This window comes from Ursus maritimus, unplaced genomic scaffold, assembly GCF_017311325.1.
Source record: "Ursus maritimus isolate PB19 unplaced genomic scaffold, ASM1731132v1 scaffold_1, whole genome shotgun sequence".
In the NCBI taxonomy this organism is placed as follows: domain Eukaryota; kingdom Metazoa; phylum Chordata; class Mammalia; order Carnivora; family Ursidae; genus Ursus; species Ursus maritimus.
The window spans coordinates 27,279,411-27,300,804 of record NW_024423343.1 but is presented as its reverse complement, the minus strand read 5'-3'; the positions used below and the strand labels follow the sequence as shown (position 1 = coordinate 27,300,804).

Genomic DNA, 21,394 nt, shown 5'->3' with positions numbered 1-21,394 from the left:
ACGCTTCTCCTTTTAGATGATAGGTTCATTTTGAAGCAGATGCCTCGTCTGGAAGTCCAGTCTTTCCTCGACTTTGCACCGCACTACTTCAATTATATTACAAATGCTGTCCAACAAAAGGTAAAAATCCCAAACCTTGGTCTGTAATTAGAATTTTCTGGACTTTTTCACATCCTGAGAGTCCCAGTGGCAGTTTTTTTCATGCTAAGATAGGAATGGGATGTGACTGGGTCTCTTATGTTATTGAGCTGTGAATGCACTCATTTCAAACTCTCTTTCCTGCCTTTGGCAGGAAGGAGCCAAGAGATCTCCAGCAGGTTGCATTTAAGTAGTGTGTGTGTGTGTGTGTGTGTGTGTGTAGAAACATTAAGATTGGATGAAAATAGCTGCACTTTATAATTTGTAATTTTGTTGAGACAGAAATTGGAAATATTTGTTGAGACATGAGTGTATGGGTCCTTAGGTAGAAAGGAGGCCGGTGTCTCAGGTTTGTCCACTTGACGTTTAGCAGTGATCCTCCCAGTTAGTATATAAAGGAGTCATGTAGATTTTTTTTTCCATTTATGGTTTATTGCATATTTTGGGGGAAGTTATAGGTCATAATACAAATTGTGATTTTGAGAAATTATAAAACATTATCCTTTGGGAGAATATGAAGGATCTGATGTTTTTATTAGCATTGTTGTTTTACTTTTTACTTACTCCTGAGATTCAAGGGTTTAAGTTTCTTTCAAAGTCCTTTGGTCCTATTAATAGGAAATCGTGTTTGGATATTACATGGATAATCCAGATATGGGTATTAAATTACAAATGAGTTTACTTTCATCTTTTCTTGATTAGAGGCCCACTGCATTGGCCAAAATTCTTGGAGTTTACAGAATTGGTTATAAGAATTCTCAGAACAACACTGAGAAGAAGTTAGATCTCCTTGTCATGGAAAATCTTTTCTATGGGAGAAAGATGGCACAGGTAAGGATATTGAACTCTACAAACCATTTAGCTACTGGAACCTTTTGCACTTCCGGTTCCTGAATATAATGAATCAGAGAATAACACCTTATTCGATAGTATTGAACGTCGGTTGCTAGGCCAAGTTTAACTTTGGAATTGTTGAACCCTTTAGGAAAGAATAAAGAAGAATATTGTAGACTGGTCTTAAAATTTAATGTATCCAATATCCTAGAAACACGGAATTCTAGGATTAGAAGACAGATCTGTTTCCACTATCTCAGTTTTAAAGATGAAGAAACTAAGAAAGACCTAGAAAAATTGAGTTTATGACAGTCACACAGGTATTCCAGGAGCTCGGGTTGTTTTAGGTTCTAGAACAGTACCTTCCAAAGTGTTGGTCTTTGAACTATTTCCGGTCTGTGGTGAGATAAGGAGCTTAGACTAGAATGTAATTCAGCGCACTGCTTTCTTCGTTGAGAGTGCTTGCTCTGCTGAACGAAACTGTGCTTAATGATGTGATTGTTTTACATTCTGGCGCTAGCTCCTTATGTCAGCATGAGCCAGGGGCAACTGACTAGCATTCATCTGTAGACTACACTTCCTGTTGCGCAGGCCGAGGACCTAAGTCCCCTGACCTTTGGGTTTGTGGCTTTTATCATGCCCGACATTTCTAGAGAGATGCGGTTGCTTCTACATTGCCATAGTATTGAATGGAGTTTTGGTATCAAAATATTAAGTTTCCTAAGACTGTTGGCAAGTCAAGCAGAGAAAGACAGTTATCATATGGTTTCTCTCATCTATGGAACATAAGAACTAGGAAGATCAGTAGGAGAAGAAAGGGATAAAGAAAGGGGGGGTAATCAGAAGGGGAGATGAAGCATGAGAGACTATGGACTCTGAGAAACAAACTGCGGGCTTCAGAGGGGAGGGGGGTGGGGGAATGGGATAGGCTGTTGATGGGTAGAAAGGAGGGCACGTATTGCATGGTGCACTGGGTGTTATACGCAAGTAATGAATCATCGAACTTTACATCAAAAACTAGGGATGTACTGTATGGTGACTAACATAATATAATAAAAAAAATATTAAAAAAAAAAGACTGTTTGCATCTGGTTTTTAAACTGCTTTATGATCCAGTGATGTATTTTTGGAGTTATTTGTTAATGTTCCTTAAAGTTGATTAAGTGGGTTAGTGTATTCCTGAATGTTTGAGTAGCTGAGTACCTAGATGTTAATTTTCAATGATGAATCGTATCAACATCTACTTTATGTGTTGCACAATTATAATGCGTGCATTATATATAATTTTATATATAAATTTAATATAATATATAAATATCTTTAATATATGTTATGATTAAGTTTTAAAATTAAATTTAAAAGTATATATAAAAAAAGAATATATATATATGGGCTATAAGGAGTCTTTTTGCATTTCCAGTTTAATTACATCAATTAATTATGCAGCTCATGCATAAATGACGGAAACTTTTCTTTCTGCTAGGTTTTTGATTTGAAGGGTTCACTTAGGAATAGAAATGTAAAAACCGATACTGGGAAGGAGAGTTGTGATGTGGTCCTGCTGGATGAAAATCTCTTAAAGATGGTTCGAGACAACCCTCTGTATATCCGTTCTCATTCCAAAGCCGTGCTGAGAGCCTCGATTCGTAGTGATGCCCACTTTCTTTCTAGCCACCTCATTATAGATTATTCTTTGCTGGTTGGGCGAGATGATACTAGCAATGAGCTGGTAGTTGGAATTATAGGTAAGTCAGTAAGCATATGTTACTTATAGTTCATGATTGAAGCCAGAGTAAATTGGAAGATTATACTGAACCTGGTTTAGTCATAGCTTATTAGATATTTTCACCAACTTTCATTTGAAAATTCAACAATAGCTTTTAAATTCTAGTTACCTTCTATTCAGTGTCCTCATTTTCATTTCATTATCTTTACCAAAAATATCTGTATTCAAAAAGTTACTCATAAATGAAGCCCTGTGAAGTTGTTAGGAGGACTAAAAGAATTAATATGGGAAAAACCCTTGGGACAGTGCCTGGCAATATTGTTAGCATTCAGTAAACATTGTAGACATAATAGGAATTACTGTTGTTATCTTCTTATATTTACTAACGTAGCTGTACTGCTAATCTTGCCTCCTGTAACAGATTATATTCGAACATTTACATGGGACAAAAAGCTTGAGATGGTTGTCAAATCAACAGGAATTTTAGGAGGACAAGGTGAGCAGAATTTTTGTTTATTCTTTAAACTGTTCTCATGTCTTATCAGTTAACATTTAAAAAATGGGTATTTTTTAAATTCTAAAAAAATAAGGGTTATCTCTGATTTTATCATTTCCAAAATGATCAAATAATAAAGGGAATTATGTAGGCAGGGAAATAATTGGTTTTAAAGTTTTGTTAAAATGCCAGAATGAAAAGTTACCCAAAAAAGTCCAGATATTCTGAATAAGAGGTTGTTTTTAATTAACACTTGAAATATAAGTTCTCTGAGCACTGCTAGTTCCACTTGTGCTTCCATCTCTCATCTCTAAGCAAGAGCTAGTCTCTTAGTTTCAGAGAGGGGTGGGGAACGGGGAAGGGACAGAGGGAAATGGGGAGAGAATCTTAAGCAGGCTCCATGCTCAGCACAGAACCTGGAACCTGGCTCCGGGTTCGATGTCACGACCCTGAGATGAAGACCTGAGCCGAAATCAAGAGTCAGAGACTTAACTGACTGAGCCACCCAGGCACCCCAAGAGCTAGTCTTTTAAAATGGAAGCCCCTACCAGGAAGGCCCTGTCCCATGTCATGTGACACAGTGAACACTCCTGCTTCCTTTCTGAGACTGTTGTGTGTGTGTCTTTACAGCAGTCGTCGTGAAAGAACGTAGCTGTTCAAGTCAGCTGCTGATCAGCTCTGTAACAGCTTTTTCTCTTTACTCTTTCATAATCTTAGGTAAAATGCCAACCGTGGTCTCTCCAGAGTTGTACAGGACTAGATTTTGTGAAGCAATGGACAAGTATTTCCTGATGGTACCAGACCACTGGACGGGTTTAGGTCTGAACTGCTGAAAGGGAGGGAGCACATGATTTTGAAGCGGACCATGAATGAAAGTGGCCTGGAACAAAGGACCAGAATAAGCTACGTGTTTTCTTTCTTCATCACGTTTACCACTGTATGCCAAGGCGTTCCTGCTCTGCGGTCGTGGGCTGTCTGCAACTGAAGGGTTAAACCGCCGTGGATTTGCACGTTGGTTTTTGATACCTGCAAGTTAGCTGACTTATGCTGGGAAGTTGCGTGAACATTTTTCCATTTAAGCTAAACTATAGACACATTTCAAAGGGCTAAAGACGAATGTATGGTCGGAGATGAGGAGTTAGGGTGAAAAAATGGGGTGTCAGATTTGTTAACAGTCCTGCTAAGAAAATAATGCTTCCTAGATTGTGACTTTCCCAGCATCCCATTTGACACATTATTTACTTAGCATTTGTAGAGCGGGTCAGTTTGTTTTGTGTGTCTTACATAACAATGTTGCCTATTATCAGAATTTCTGAAACCTTTAAAAAACTCTGAATTATTCTCTTAATGGCCAGTGAGACAGATGGATCCAGTCTGTTCTTGTTTTATTGAGGAATTTGACTTAAATTGGGAATCCTGTCATGTTCTTACCTTGCCTTGTTTTTGAGTGTGCTTGATGTTTTTTAAGTTCTTTCTTCTCTGTGGGTGACAGGAGCCTCTAGCCATTAACGGTAGGCCTACTTTTGGAGCTGTTTTTTAAGCTTGTTTATAACTTTTGTGCAATTAATATGTTAAACTGCACTTACCTGCACATGCTCATATTCTAGGTTTTCCTCCACTTTCAGGGAAACAGTAAATGAGTCTATCACGACTAACTTCCCAAAGGGAGAAATACTACGGATTTTTTTTTAATGGAGAAAATAAATTAGACCTTATCCAAGAAATTGGTTGAGAGGTAAACACTTGCTTGTTTTCTGTAAAGGTAAAGTGTCTTTTTCAGTATGAATAGCAATTTAAGTGGCATCTGTACAACTAAGAGGTTTCTAGTGTGGACATCTGTTTCTTAACTTTCTGCACCAGTTTCTAGGCTGGTTCTGATTACTGAGAAATGTTAAGAGATAAAAGATTTGTAGTAAGGAACTTCTTGTTTAATAGAGTTTTTGTTCGTTTAAAAGTGATCGGATACAGTACTGAACCGACTTTGAGGAGATAACAGAACACCGAGTATTTCCTTGTGGCTGCTTTCCCCAACAAGGGTAATTTGGGGATTTATAAAGTTTTATAAAGTTCTCCTCTTTTCAGGCTTCCTGTAATAGCACATTTCTATTTTAACTTTCACAAAATAAGAAAAACAATTCTGGGTACATTCCAGTTACAGAGACTGTAAGTTTGTACAATAGGAACATTTTGGAAAGTTTGCTTTAGAGAACGAAAGCATTAGTTTGGTGTTTGGTGCTTATTGGATATATGGTTTGTTTTGAACTAGAAACAGGTTGGCCAAGGACTTAGGACTGATGATAAGCACTTTTAAAAGAAACATGTGGTGTGCCTTTTGAAAACGCACAGAACCCTAGTGGTTTTAATTTTGAGATTACAGACTAGAAAAGGTCAGGCTCCTGCAGGAGTGAGACAGGTGGATGGAACGGAACTTCTCCTGAGTCCAGAACAATGGATTTTGCATCTCCTTTTGAATGCAAACACTGTTTTGTCTCTGTTTTTTTTTTCGGTCAGGATACTTAGGGTTATTTGTCCGTTTCGGGCACCCTTGGTCACGCACAGCCCAGGAGAAGGCACAGCCCAGGAGAAGGTCGCTGGTTCCTTAGCTGTAACCACGTGGTTTGTTTTAGTCTCCATACGCTGCGTATGTATAGCTTGGATTCTCCACTGGAATAGCTCCTGACAGTGGTGTTGTCATGTTGATTTCGTTTTCCTTGCCCATGATTTGAAGAACTATTTTTTAAAGCGTTGCGGCCTCTTAGATAATTTTGTGGCTAAAAATATTCCAGTATGATATGATCTGAAGCAGTACTTGCTGCCTTGCAAGGGTGATCTGTCCTTTTAAAACTCTCTTAATGAAAGGGAAATTAACTTGTTGTGAGTGGTAGAACCATATCCTCAGCCCCCGCTGCTTTTGTTTAGGCCGGTACCATCTGTGTATATATGAGGTGTTTCCAATATTGTGCTCCTTGGTGTTAAGATTGAATGACCACTCACCTCTCCTGAATTCCCTTCCGAGGCTTGGAGAATATTGATGTTGAAAAGACTGAGGAAGAACTCTTAATACTTTCTTCCTTAGAATAAAATCCTGAGAATAATTGATAGTAGCACAAGAAAACTCAGTGAATGTGTTGCATTGTATAAAAATCTTATTTATAAATGTGAAGGTTTTTGATGCCATCAAAACTTTATGGAAAAATAAAAAAGATTTACTTTTTTCTTATCCAAGTCTGAGAAAAATAAGGGGAATTGGCTATTGCAAGCCCTTTTGTAGTCTGTTGAATAATTTAAATTTATAGACATTGAAAATTTCCTACAGAAAGTGCTGCTTATAATTTTTTTCTTGATCCAGCAGTGAGTGGTTTTCTAGCTTTGGCTTTTATTGGGTATTGTAAATAGGTTTGTATTGGTTTTGGTGGCATCAGTGTCTCCTTGGCATTTTACCCATTAGCAGTGGGCTTGTATAAAACTGCCAAGGAAAAGTCATCTACCTGTAGAAAGTTTGCTTAGCTAGCAGAATGGAAACTCTTGTGAATGAGCCTGGTGGTGAAACGGGTCAGGCCATTCATTATTCTCAAGTATTAACATACTGACTTATGCAGTATTCAAACCATCTAGTGCAATGCTTTTTTGTTTGTTTGTTTTTGTAACACGGGTGCAGTGTATTATAGAAAAACAAAAATTACAATCATGAGCAGTTTTATTAATGCTGCTCTGCTGGTTTTGTAAAAAATGTACATTATGTCTTTTGACAGGTTTAATTTTAACTAGAGAAATGACATTGTAAATTATAATATCCTCTTTTAATTTAATATGAAAAATTCAATTAACAATATTGAAAATACTTCATGTATTATATTGTATATATTTCTCTACTTTGGTTCTAGCTGTTTTATATGATTGACATGTTATTTAAGAGAGAAAACTGCCTTGACCTTTTGGAGACTTATACTGTAAATAAAGAAGACTTACAATAAACTGAGGATCAGCTTCACTTCAGTTTTGAATCAGCTTGAGGAAACTAACAAGGGGAGATGGAGTTTGGTGCCCAAGCCTCGCCCCTCGCCCCTCGCCCCCGGCCCCTTGCCCCGAAGCATTGCCTTCTGTTCGTTCTCTTGCCCTTCCTTTCTCCGCCAGAGAATTATCTGTGTGTGTTTCGCCTTTTCTTCATGTGTTTCTGCTTTCCTGGTGGGACACTCAAGAAAGCACCGCCCTTTCTCGTCCTGGAATGGCTGAATCCGCCTCGTTGGCAGGCTCTCTAAGCTACTAGTTGGTCCTGGCCTGTTCAGAGGAGTCTACCTGGAGTGGATCCAGCTGTGCGGCAACCTGCCGCTGTGGGACAGCTGCTCCCCATCACCCGGCCTGGGCTCCCCCGGGACCGTGAGAGCCGCTGGGCAGCACCGCCTCTGCTGTGCTGGAAAGGTGCTTGTGCTGGGGCCAGGCACCCGGTTCTCTATTCCACCTCCCTGGATGTGTCCTGTGGTGGAAATTCATTTCTTGCACACTTCCTGGGTAGGTGCTTAACAAAACTAAGGTTTTTAACCCAAGTTTAAAAATTGTGGTAAAAACATCCCAAATTTTTCATCTTAACCATTTTTATGTATATAGTTTGGTAGTGTTAACTATATTCACATTGCACATAAAACCCCCAGAACATTTCTCATCTTGCAACCCTGAAGCTATACCCATTGAACAACTCTTCTTGCTCACTCTGGTCTCAGGTAACCATTCTTTCTGTTTTCATTTGACTACTTTCGGTTCTTTACTGTGAGTGAAATCATACAGGATTTGTCTGTGGCTGGCTTATGTTACTTAGAGTGATATCCTCAAGAATCATCCATTTTGTAGCATTTCCTCCCTTTTTTAAGTTAAATGAGGGACATTTGGGTGGTTCAGTTGGTTGAGCGTCTGCCTTCCGCTCAGGTCATGATCCCGGGATGGAGTCCCGCATTGGGCTCCCTGCTCAGCGGGGAGTCTGCTTCTCCCTCTGCCTGCTGCTCCCCCTGCTTGTGCTCTCTCTCCATCTGACAAATAAATAAAATCTTTGAAAAAAATAAATGATATTCCAGGTCGAATGAAACTCCGTTATATGTATGTACCACATTTTCTTTATTCATCTTGGACATTTGAATTGCTTCCATGGCTTGGCAACTGTGAATAATATGAACATGTGAATCATGCGAATAATGAACATGGAAGTGCAAATGTACTTTTGAGATCCTTTAAAAAATTCTTTCACATAAATGCAGAGAAGTGGGATTGCTGGATCCCATGTAGTTCTATTTTTTGTTGTTGTTGTTAATGTTTTGAGGAACCTCTATCCTGTTTTTCCTGGCAGCTGTACTATTTTACAATCCCATCAACAGTATACAGGGTACCAGTTTCTCCATGTCCCTTCTAACACTTAGCTACACATTTTGATGGTAGCCATCCTAACGAGTGTGAGGTCATATCTCACCGTGGTTTCGATTTGCATTTCTCTCATGATTAGTGATGTTGCGCATGTTTTCATATGTGTGTTGCCCATTTGTATATTATCTTGGGAGAAATGTCTATTCAAATCCTTTGCCATTTTTAAATTTGGCTTCTTGATTTTTTTTGTTGTTGTTGCTGTTGCATTGTAGGAGTTCTTACATATTCTGGATGTTAACCCGTTTTCAGATGTAGGATTTGCTCATGTTTTCTCTCATTCCATAGGCTGCCTTTTCACTCTGTTGATTGTGTCCTTTGATGCACAAGTTTTTAAGTTTGACATAGTCCCTTTTGTCTCCTTTTGCTTGTACTTTTGATGTCATAAGCAATAAATCATTGCCAAACCCAACGTCTTAAAGCTTTCCCCCTCTTTTCTTCTAGTTTTACAGTTTTAGGTCTTTATCCCCTTTTGAGCTAACTTTTTTATATGTCGTAAAATAAGGTCTAACTTCACTCTTTTACATGTGGATATCCAGTTTCCTAACACCATTTGTAGAAGAGACCGTCTTTTCCCCGTAAGTGGTCTTGGCACCCTTATCAAAGATCATTCGACCATATAAGCAAGGGTTTCTTTCTGAGTCCAATTTATTTATGTGTCTGTCTTTATGCCAGTACCACACTGTTTGATTCCTGTAGTTTTGAGGTATGTTTCGAAATAAGGAAGGTGTGAGGTCTCCAATTCTGTTTTTCTTTTTCAAAATTGTTTTGGTTCTTTGAGGTCCCTTGAGATTCCAAATGCATTTTAGGGTGAATTTTTGTTTCTGAAAAAAAATGCCATTGGGGTTTTGATAGGGATTGTGTAGATTGCTTTGAGTAATACGGACATCTTAACAACATTAAGTCTTCCAATTCGTGACCACAGGATGTCTTTCCACTTTTGTGCTGCCTTTAATGTCTTTCACCAGTGTTTTGTAGTTTTCAGAGTACAAGTCTTTCACCTCTTGGTTAGGTTCGTCCCTAGTATTTTATTTCTTTTGATGTATTATAAATGGACTTGTTTTATCAATTGCCTTTTCAGATTATTCATTGTTAGTGTATAGAAACACAACTGATTTTTGTGTTGATTTCATATCCTGCAATTTTACCGAATTTATTTTAACTTTTTTTTAATGTATATACTCTTTAAGGTCTTTTACATATAAGATGTCATTTGCAAACAGATCTTTTTAGTCTTCCTTTTTAATTTCCGTGCCTTTTATTTTGCTTTCTTGCCTAATTGCTCTGGCTGGGGCTTCCATATTATTTTGGATGTAAATGTTGAGTGTGGGCATCCTTGCCTTGTTCCTGACCTTAGAGGAAAAGCTTTCAGTCTTTCTCCATGGAGAGTGATGCTGGCTGTGCACTTTTCATACATGACCCTTATTATGCTGATGTAGTTGTCTGTTTTTAGTTTGTTGAGTGTTTGTATCATGAAAGTGCGTTCAGTATTATCAGATGCTTTTTCTGCATCGATTGAAATGGCTAAGTGGTTTTTATCCTTCATTCTGTTAATGTGGTATATTACATTGATTGATTTTCGTATATTGAAGCATCCTTGCTTCTTTGGGATAAATCCCATTTGTTCCTGGTGTCTGATCCTTTTAATGCACTGTTGAATTCAGTTTGCTAGTATTTTGTTGAGGATTTTTGCATCTATATTTATCAGGGATAATGGCCTATGGTTTTCTTTTCTTGTAATGTCTTTCTCTGGCTTTGACATCAGGGTAATGCTGGCCTTATAAAATCATTTTGGAAGTTTTTCCATTTCTTCAATTTTTAGGGAGAGTTTGCAAAGGATTGGCATTAATTCTTTAAATGTTTGGTAGAATTCACTAGTGAAGCCATCTGGTCCTGGATTTTCTTTGTTGGGAGGTTTTTGATTATTGATTCGATCTCTTTACTAGTTATAGGTCTGTTCAGACTTTCTATTTCTTTATGATTCAGTCTTGGTAGACTGTATCTTCTAGGAAATTACCCATTTCTTGTAGGTTATACAATAGTATTCTCTTATGATCCTTTTTATTTCTGTGGCATTAGTTGTAATGTCCCCTCTTCCATTTGTGGTTTTACTTTATGTGAGTTTTCTGTCTTTTCTTAATCTAGCTGAGGGACTGTCAATTTTATTGATCTTTCCAAAAACCCAACTCTTTTGTTGTTTTTTTCTATTCTCTACTTTTTTTCAGCTATAATCTTCATTTTTTTTTTTAAGATTTTATTTATTTATTTGACAGAGATAGAGACAGCCAGGGAGAGAGGGAACACAAGCAGGGGGAGTGGGAGAGGAAGAAGCAGGCTCATAGTGGAGGAGCCTGATGTGGGGCTTGATCCCGTAACACCGGGATCACGCCCTGAGCCGAAGGCAGACGCTTAACCGCTGTGCCACCCAGGCACCCCTGTAATCTTCATTCTATCCTTCCATCTGCCACCTTGGGGTTTAGTTGTTCTTTTTTCACTAGTTCTTGAGGTGTAAATCTTCATTGTTGATGGGAGTTCTTTCTTTTTCAGTATACCTGTTCACACTTGTGAGCTTTCATCTTCATTCTGCTTTCACTCTATCCCATGTTTTGGTACGTCATGTCTAACTTTTCATTTGTGTCTAGATATTTTGTAATCTCCCTTGTGATTTCTTCCTTGAACTTATAGTTGTTCAAGTATGTGGTGTGTAATTCTCACATATTTGTGAATTTTCCAGTTTTCCTACTGTTATCGATGTGTAGTTTTATTCCATTGTGGTTGGTAAAGATACTTGGTGTGATTCCAATCATCTTAATTCATATCCAAAGGAAAACTTCTGTTCTAGACCATGTATTCTGATGTCTTAGGCTGAAACAAAAGAGAAGGGAAATACCCAAGTAAAGTGTTTTGAAAGTGAATGTCATGAATGAGACGTGACTACCAGTTGCTGCCCTAGGAATTTTTCCCAATGTCTTCACCTGTTGAAAGAAGGTTTTTTTAATCCCCCCCCTTAATCTCTACTCCTGATTTTTAAAACTGAAAATAAAAGCTATGAAATGATCATTTTACTGTAGTAAATGTCCTTTAATGCAACCTTGGAGTTAGCGGTCTTGAATTTGGCTCTGGTTGGTTGGTGTTTGCTGCTTATTACATTTAAAAAATTTTTCAAATTTGTCAGAATATGTGTAACAGGGCGGAGGAAACTTTTAACCTGATAAATTCTCACCTTTAGGGGCGCCTGGGTGGCTCAGTCGTTAAGTGTCTGCCTTTGGCTCAGGGCGTGATCCCGGTGTTCTGGGATCGAGCCCCACATCAGGCCCCTCCACTGGGAGCCTGCTTCTTCCTCTCCCGCTCCCCTTGCTTGTGTTCCCTCTCTCGCTGGCTGTCTCTATCTCTGTCAAATAAATAAATAAAATCTTAAAAAAAAAATCTCACCTTTAAGACACTGATTGCACTTATATGGGTCTCAACACGGTATCATAAAAGCTGCCCCTGCTCTTATGGTTGAAGAAGGAAGGTATTTTCAGGGAGTTTGATAGGGTTAAAAATGGACCAAAATGAGGGTGCAGTGGTGAGAAGTGGCCAGTAGAGGGCTCTGAAATACTAGCTTCTGAGATTTCCTGACTAGCTCTTCAGAGCTATAGGAAACCCTGGGACAAGGGGACCAGAGTCCCAAAAATTTTTACCAGAGTCCTAAGTGCCTTCTAAGTTACTTTTCCACAACAGTCTGTTGTATTTTAGCATATGTGATTTTCAGATGGAGGTGTATGTTAGAAATAGTTTAGTATTTTCTTTTTTTTTTTCCTCCTAAAGATTTTATTTATTTATTGAGAGAGAGAGGGAGAAAGAGAGAGAGAAGGTGTGCCTGGGTGGCTCAGTCGTTGGGATCGAGCCCTGCATCAGGCTCCCTGCTGCCCCGCTGGGAGCCTGCTTCTTCCTCTCCCACTCCCCCTGCTTGTGTTCCCTCTCTCGCTGGCTGTCTCTCTCTCTGTCGAATAAATAAATAAAATCTTAAAAAAAAAAAAAAAGAGAGGGAGAGGGAGGGAGGGAGGAGCTCTAGAGCATGAGCAGGGGGAGGGGCAGAGGCAGAGGGGGAGGCAGACTCCCAGATGAGCAGGGAGCCTGATATGGGGCTCCATCCCAGGACCCCTAGATGGCAACCTGAGCCAAAGGCGGATGCTTAACTGACTGAGCCACCCAGGCGCCCCTAGTTTAGTATTTTCTACTCAGATTTGTAATTCTCCTTTTCAAATGAAGGTGGCACTAAAAGCTTTTCATTTGAAAAAGCACATTTTTGATAAATTTGCTGTCCATACACCCCTGAAGTAGAGTCATAAGTACAAATGAGTGACTATCAGAAAAAGGACATTAGGAAAAACGAGGAAAATCTCAAAGTATGAACTTTAAGAAGAAAGCATCAATATTAGTTCATTAATTTGTGACTGTTGCACCTTATTAAATGTAGGATACCAATAGTAGGAGAAGCTGGGTGTATGGAAACTGTACTATCTTTGTAATTCTTTTCTGAAACAAAAACCAAAACAAAAAACAAGTGATTATATTGTAGATAGGAAGCACCTCGCTCTAGAGATGTTGAATTTAACGAAATTAAACTAGAGGGTTGTTTTGTCCTTTGTTGTCGTTATCCTATTAAAATACGTTCTTCCTTCCCCAGTTGAAAGAACCAACTGCTCTTTAGAAGACAGGCAAGCGAAAAGAAGGTATACTTGCATCTCTGATGGCCCCTTCCCTGCCATCTTGCCCTGGGCAGCGTCCTCAGACAGTAAGAGCAGTGCTGCTGGGCACCCATCAGCCGAAGATCTCTGGGGCTGTCTCTCTGTGAGGCCCTCTCCTCTCCGGTACTCTGTCCCATGAACTCAGCTGCCTTGGGTCTTCCCTAAGGAGTAGAACAGGGTTTGTTGTCCCTCCCTCTGCATTGGCCTTGAAACCTTCCGAGCATAATCTGGGACAAACTGGGCGCATCTCCTTGGTTTCCCACCTCTCGAGGATCCGCTGTCCTTTACTGGCTGATACCCAGTTTTGAAAACTGTTGTTCTATGGATTTTACCTGGTGTTCATGATTGTTCCAGTAAATCTGGACCCTACTACCTCACTTTGGCCAGAAGCAGAAGCCCAAATCAGATGGAATTTATAAAGATTATATCTAAATGCTATATTGAATTATAGATACAATGTTTTCTCTGTTAAAGTAAAAAGTAATACTCTTTTCATGACTGTTGTAAAAATGATTTAAAAAATCCAGTCTCTTCTAATTGAAGTCCTGTTTTCTGCAAAAAATTAGAATGGACAACATAACTAGGAAAAAAATTGTATTTATTTTTTTGGAGGGGGGGGAAGGAGGGAGAGAGAGAATCTCAAGCAGGCTTCACGCCCAGCGTGGAGCCTGATGTGAGGGGCTTGATCTCATCACCCTGAGATCATGGCCTGAGCTGAAATCTAGAGTTGGACACTTAACCAACTAAGCCACCCAGGTCCCCCCAGGAAAGAAAATTTTAATTCAGTATGCAAAAATATGCCTTGAGGTACCAGCAGATAGTTGTGATCCTATACACAGGTATACATATCACCTGGTGGAGCATGTTCTGGGGAGCAAAGAACCCTGAGCCAGGCTCCTGGTGTTGCTACCATATTTGTCTTTTAGCTTCTTATTTTGAAAATGCTGTTGAATTTCAAGGCTGTTCAAGAATGTCTTGAACATTAGGCATAACTAATTGTCCTATAGCTCTTTGGTAGCAGAGCTTGGTAGGTACTTCTAGATTTTTCCACATAGAATTTGATGGGCTTTTCTGTTGCTAACATGCTGATTGATCTGGGAGAAACCCATCTGGCAGCTGCAGCCAGTGCCTCAGACTCTGATTATTGTCATTTCTTCCAGTGATACCCCATAAAGTGCCAAACCACAACATGGTATCATTAAGGAAGTACTCCTTAGGGAGAGGCCAGCTCAAGCTGCTAACAGAAGAGCACACCCTGATGTTCTAGAAGTGATTCCTCTAGAAACATCTGCTTGGACTGGTCACACCACCATCGTATAGGGGCCCTGTGGTAGCTTTTCTGCGCTCATTTCTAAATACCCATAGATGGAAATTGCAGAGATTGCGCTTAAAGTCAGAGGTATTGCTTTTTCCTTCTGTCCATTAGAAGTGAATGCATTGTGACACTACAGAAAATGGGTGTGATGGCTCTGAGAAATCCAAGCTCTTCGATGATGATGGAAGGTGGACACACACTGCCTTAGTCCAGGCCTGGAAGCTGCTATCTGGTACATTCTGTCAGCCGCCAGAGTGAGTTTTTTTTATCTGCTACTTCCCATTAACATGGTGTGTGCTATTTCACAATACTGTCTCAGCAACGCTGTTCTGTTGCCTACCGGTGGTAATAAATACCTTCACTTATTCAGTCAAGAAACATATATGGAACACATGCTCTTGACTAGGTCCTGCTGCTGCAGAGATGAACAACCCCACTCGCAGGCTCAAGAAGCTTGCGGTTCAGTGGTGGAAATAGATATCAAACAAATAACCGTAAGATGTGAGGTAAAGACTGATGAATGTTTATTTTGTGAATGGAGGTAAGCTTTGTTCTCTGAGACTATTTATTCAATTAGCTACATAAGAAATTTGCTGATTTGAAGAATGCTATGTTTCAGTGACTTTAGAAGAGATTTGTTTTTATTTTTTTAATTTTAGAGAATTAAAATCTTTTCTTTGTTCTTTACGGTGTGAACTTGATGCCATGTGCTTTGTGGAGTGTTGCATCTCCCCTGTGAATGTCAGGGAGAAGACAGCTTAACGTGAACAGCTAATTTTAAACATCTCTCCTGGAGCAACCCTTCTTGCTCAGTGAGGGAGGTTCTCTAAGCCAAGGCAGGAGGGTACATCCAAACCCTTGTGAAAACACCTAAGTGAAATTCCACCTAGAAACATACTATTAATAGTTTGAAGATGCTCTGTGAAAGCAGGGACCTTTCTTTACTCAGTTCTGTGTCCCCCATAACAGTTCTTTGCTGAACTGGAGACGAGGAACTCCATGGGACTCTACGGACAGAGCACTAATTAGGCAGCCACAGTTTCTTCTGTGTAAGCTCCCATGATTCTTGTCATGTGACTTGGTTGTTATCATGACCCTCACTGGTTGACCCAACCCTTCTTTATGCCCAAAGCAACTGTCCAAATAAGCTAGATGTACAGAGCCTACCAGCCTGTGAGATGATCTGGTTTGAGGAGAGTGTCCAGTAGGAAGACTCCATGTTGGATGGCACCTAATAGATTCAGTCAAATCTCTTTTTTTTTTGTCATTTGGATCTTCAGAGAAGGCAGTAGAAGCTGGGACTGTGTGTGTAAGTTGAGGCAGCAGAGGGAGAAACTGAGAAGGCAGCTGAGTCATGACTATAGTGGGCTCTGTAGAGGAGGGAGTGAGACAAAGCTGGTTTCTGAGGGGTCGACTGGTTGCCCATGTCTCCAGCACTTGTTCGAGCTGCCTGAGCTGCCATTCTCTCATGAATAACGAGGACTTTCCTAGCTGTCCACGAAGCCCATGGAGGTCCTAGGGCTTCCTTTCTTTCTCGCGTGTGCATAGTAAGTGCCCATCAGGTGAGGCGGGCATTGCCTGCCCCTCACAGCCTCTAAGAATCTAACACAATATTTCGGCAGTAATAATTCTAAAAGGGATTATTAATGCTTCCATTGCCACATCACACATTGTAACGGCATGCCAACTTCACCATACTATTCGCATTTAGCCTTATGTTGCTTCTGTGTTTGCCAATCAGTAATGCTTGCATTTTTGCCAAGATAATATAGTATTAAATTGTATTGCTTGAAATATTGTGATTTTAATGTAAACTAGCACTTTAAAAAGTATTACAAACAAAACTAACCAGGTAAGCCTGAGAAGGAATTTTATTATCCATATTATTTTAGAATAGCTCTTATTTCAATCAAAATGCCTGCTGTTCTATTTTAATGTGTTTTGTACATATAAATAAATTCAGGACTGGCAAACACATGATTTTCATCAGATATACTTTGTTTGAATGAAGATTAAATGCTTTTGTAAAACTTGTCCTTGTTTGAAGTTGAAATTTCATGTTACCACAAGAATTGATCAGCAGAAGCTCATTTACAATAGGTAAATTGATTTATGAGAGTACACACAGGGTTTTAGCTATTATTTTTGGACTTGCTCCCCAACCCACACAGGCAATTAAGTAAGAGTCAGAAAAAGGAAACACTCATCTGAATCATCTTTTAAAGTCTAGGTTCCACTCTAAGACACAGCATTTTATTTCCTGATCTCATATTTAGCATATGCGTTGGTCAATCCCATGGATGGGCTCTATTTTCTGCAGTAGTCCAGTTCCCCTTCCGTCTGTCCTTAGTATGTGCTCCCATTCCACCCCTTTTAAAGAAAAATGCCTCTTTCAAATATCTAAGTTACATTTGATTGACAGCTGCCTTCAGCACCTAATGCTCCCCCCTCCTTCAGGGACTTGAGAACATGTGCTTTTTTTTTTTTTTTTTTTTTTTTTTAATGTGCTATCTATGAACATAAAACCAGGAATTCAGATTGAAATGAGGAAAAATTCAATTATTCAGGTATGTTTGGTCTCCTAGACTGAGCTGGTATCCTTAGTGCTGAAGACTGACTTGAGCTCTAATAGAATTCAGATCTGTTTTAATTTAAGTATAGAGCCAACTCAGTGGCCATGACATTCAAGGGTTTCCAGGTAGAACCGACTTTGCAGGGCATCTGACAATGGGTGTGCTTTCCCTAGTTCCTACTGCCCTGTGCATTTAAAAGCATTTAGCAAATATTTAAAAATGACCAACCCAGGCCTTTTGCATGCAAATGTTATAAGGATTTTTTTAAAAAAAGTATACATATTGGAAATATAATGGCCTTTTCATGAAAGTTCAAGAATTTCATAAGGATATGGAAAAATACAGGAAAGCAAGACAGTAGCCAAATTATTAAGGATTGTTGCTAGATTTGTATGAGGCTCATAGTAAATAAATTTCAATCCTGAAATCACAGGCAAACATTTATTGCTAGGTCAAGAGTATGGAAGTTCTAAATAGAGCCTGATCCATCATTGTGTAGATTTTGGCATTTTTCTTTTCTTTCTTTCTTTTTCTTTTTTTTCTTTTTTTTTTGTTATCACGTTTTTGATTCATGTAGTTGGAAGATCTTCTTTACTTACTGAAAATAATGACTCCCATATAAGGAAGACCCTCTTTTGCAATGAAAAGTTATTTATGTTTCAGTAAAATTCAATAATAGCTACCTCCTCTCAAACAGGAGTAATGCCAGCAGTACATTACAGAGATACCTGCTCTCAGTTATTCTCTTTGGATTCTAACCAGTTGTTATTACAAAGGATGTAAAACATTCTTTTGGTGCAATGAAGATTTCTGTTCTGACAAACTATCAGCCTTATGCGTCATGTGCGGTTTCCATCTTAAATTTGAGGTAAAATCCTGGCCTATTTATATTAATCAAAGCACATAATTGTTTTGTTGTTTTCCTGGAAAACAATTTTACATTCATTGCAATTCGTTTGCTAGCCTAATATTATAGATCGTAGAGTCTGCCTGCAGTAATCTCTCTATTCTGCAGACGTAAACATAAACCTGTCTAGAGAATCGAGAAATTATTGAAGGTGGGTTCTACAGATCTGTAATAGTGTGCTAGTAAATAAGCTGCAAATGAGATGTAGCACTGTTTTCCAGGGGGAAAAAAGTCTTGTTTAACTTACCACATCTACCTAAGTGACCGTTATTTTATTTGTTCCCAAACCAGTCTTGAAAGGAGAATTTGGTTTCCATAAAGTTCGAGTAAAATATTTTCAGTGATAATTGTGCAACCTCCATTTTCATGAAGTCAGCACCATACAAAATTGATTAGGCATATTAAATATTCAAATACTTTAATAGAACAAGAAATGCATGAATGGTGTTAAAATCAGTACAATGAAAATAGTCTGAAAAATATGGTTTACTTACTAATGAGGCATTAAAAAAGATGTTTCTTTTCATTTCTCTATTTCTTTTTTAAGCTAAACTTGGGTTGAAATCTTTGGTTCTTTTTCTTTTTCTTTAAGGAGGCATATGCTATGATGGAATGTCAGGTTTTGTAGGGAAGAGGGGACAATGCCCTTGAATTCCTATCTCAGCTCCCATCACACATGAGCTCTGTGGCCTTGGCAAGTCACTTACCTTCATAGAGCCTTGGTTTACTTGTTGATAAAATGGGGGGTAATCGTAGCTACCTTATTAAGTCAATACATAGAATTGCTAGGTCCTATGGCAAGTATATGTTCATAAGGATAAGAAATTACCGAACTGTTTTCTTCAATGGTTTTACCATACTTGAGTTTTAAAAGAAGACACAGACAAGCTACTTCGATGCTGTGTATCCACAACCATAGAGAATCAAATAGCTTCCCGGTCAGGGCAGGAATCGTGCAGGCGATGCATGGAGAGTGTGCAGAGAAGGAGCAGGGCGTAAGAAACTCAGGCTGGAAAGTTTTGCGTTAGCTTGCTCATCCCACCACATTCCAGGCTCTGCTCTCTGCTCACAAGGAGATGAATTCTTCAGCCTTCAGGCCCTTTTCCGCTCTAGTTACTGAACCATCACACAGAGGCAGGAAGAACGTAAGCTATTTCAGGGACATTTTGCTATTACTCTGTACTAATGGATCCCCAGGTGGCCACATAGGGCACCCCAGCTGCCAGCTCTGTTGGAGGTTGGTTAGCCCAGTGTTGTGTCATACACCCTCTTACCCTGAGAAGTTCGCTTCGTGCTGTTAGTGTGTGCCCTGGGTCATAAAGCTGGGTCTTCAGCATTGAGTCCACGCCAAACTCCTTGTCCCGCCTTCCCATTGCTGTCCCCTTGGGAGGCCTGGGGCTCTGGCTTATGGTTATTATTAGTCCATTCTGCCTTTAAGAACTGCACCTATGCGCCAGTCAGGCCACTCTTTCTGTTTCATCCTCATGGGCAGATCTAGGGCTGTACCAAGCCTTTTTACAGTAAAACTGTTATGTTGTCTAGAAATTCATCAGTGAGAAAAATACTTGCAGGGAAGTAGGTAGAAGCTGTAAGATGCTAAATATGTTCCTTTCTTTTAAGTGTAATTTGGATCTCAAGCAAGGATGATTTTCCTTTGATTATGTGCACGATGTATACCAATTGATTTTTAAACCTTGGGCAGAAATGTGTTAAGAGTCCGGATGTGAAATAAAGGGAGATCTCTGTTGGTTTGCAGCCCTGGATGAGTCTGAAGCTGGTCCCAGGACACGGGATATGGGAAGAGACCGGAGAAAGAGGAGGACCACTTCACGCTGGTAGGTGGCAGTTTTAATAAGCAGGAGAACTTACTCAGGAGGCTGCTCTTGGGCAGCTGCAAGATGAGTCGAACCCTACAACCCGACTACAACCCGACCCCTACACCCGACTCCCATCGCCCTCCCCCCCCCCCGGGGGGGGGGATTTGACGTGTTTGTATAGAGGCCTTCACTGGGTCGTCATGTATGCCATCCAGGTGGTCTCCACAGCACAGTATCTTCTCAAGGCTGCATCCTTGAAACGGCTCCAGCTGTGGGAATGGGGGGCAGAATGTACATTCCAAGGATAAGAGAGAGGGTGATGCGCCTCCGATTTCCTGGGTCCAGCTTGCATGGTAACCGGCGGTCACGTCCTCTCGATGACCTTCTCCAACTGTCTGGTGTCTCTGCTGAACTGCGCACAGTGGCTACCAGCGGAGATTGAGGGGAGCGGTATACACAGCCGAAGGGAAATAATATTGTCAGAGGCCCCAAGGCACTTTAGAAGATGTAAGGAATTCCTTCCATTTTCTGGTAGAATTATTGCAAAAGGTAGAAATGCTTAAATGTTTAAGATTCTTGTGAAACTCCTACCACACGCAGTGACGACTCTAACAACTGTAAAGCTCGATTTTTTCTGACCAGCTTATGTGGCCTAGAACAACGTGGTTATTTTTAGCCTCTGGACCTAAATTTTTTTCTGACCTATTAATGATCCCAGGAAGACAATCTAGCAATACAACAGCTCACTGAAGTACTGAACGGGGAACACATGGATGGCCAACAGCCAAACTTAAACATAATGTATGAGTGTGCCCACCGGTGCTGACGATCCCCCATGAAAACAGTTCGTCTTCACTCCCCTGCTGAGACCAGGGGCACATCCCCGCCCTGCACTGAGCATCAGCGGGCTCCACGTGCTCTGGGCAAGACAGATTTCTTCCATGGTGAGTGAGTCTTTGCCATGATGAAGATAATAATCTGGAGCAAATGGAAGGCAGGACGTGGGGAAAGATCAGGCTGTTCCCTCTAATTAGGGAAATTTCCCTCTCTGTATAAGCTAGTAGGGAATGAATGTTTCCACCTAACATGCCTTGGGAAGAGAAGATATCCGTGTGGAAAACAGTTGTCCAAACAAACGAGCAGGTGACCCAGCAGCAGCGTGTGTGGCGCAGAGAAGCAAGCGCACACGCGGTTTAGCAGAGTGACAGCTCTATGTGGGCCACACGGGTGTGAGCAGGGTTCTTGGCGAGGGTGGGGCTTGGGCAGACCCTCAAGGGTTTGGATTCGTGGAGAGGGTGGGTGTCTCAGGCCAAAACCCAGCTGTGCAGGTGGATTTGAGGACACGTGAGTGTTCGTGTCAGAAACCCCAGGGAAAGTCGGCCATGATGATCAGGAGGAATCCTTGAAAGTACGGAGGCTCGTGAAGTCCAGTTTGAGGCATGCGGATGA

The 21,394-nt window shown here is 40.2% G+C and overlaps 1 protein-coding gene across 1 annotated transcript in view; it reads left to right on the top strand.

Moving 5' to 3' along the window:
- Positions 1-7,174, top strand: part of PIKFYVE (phosphoinositide kinase, FYVE-type zinc finger containing) — a 77,738-nt gene extending 70,564 nt beyond the window's left edge. The window contains exons 38-42 of the mRNA XM_008687449.2: positions 17-120; positions 841-969; positions 2,456-2,717; positions 3,120-3,194; positions 3,912-7,174. Coding sequence (XP_008685671.2) covers positions 17-120; positions 841-969; positions 2,456-2,717; positions 3,120-3,194; positions 3,912-4,027 — 686 coding nt within the window. The 3' untranslated portion in view covers positions 4,028-7,174. The remainder of the gene's footprint in view (positions 1-16; positions 121-840; positions 970-2,455; positions 2,718-3,119; positions 3,195-3,911) is intronic.
- The last annotated feature ends 14,220 nt before the right edge of the window (positions 7,175-21,394 follow it).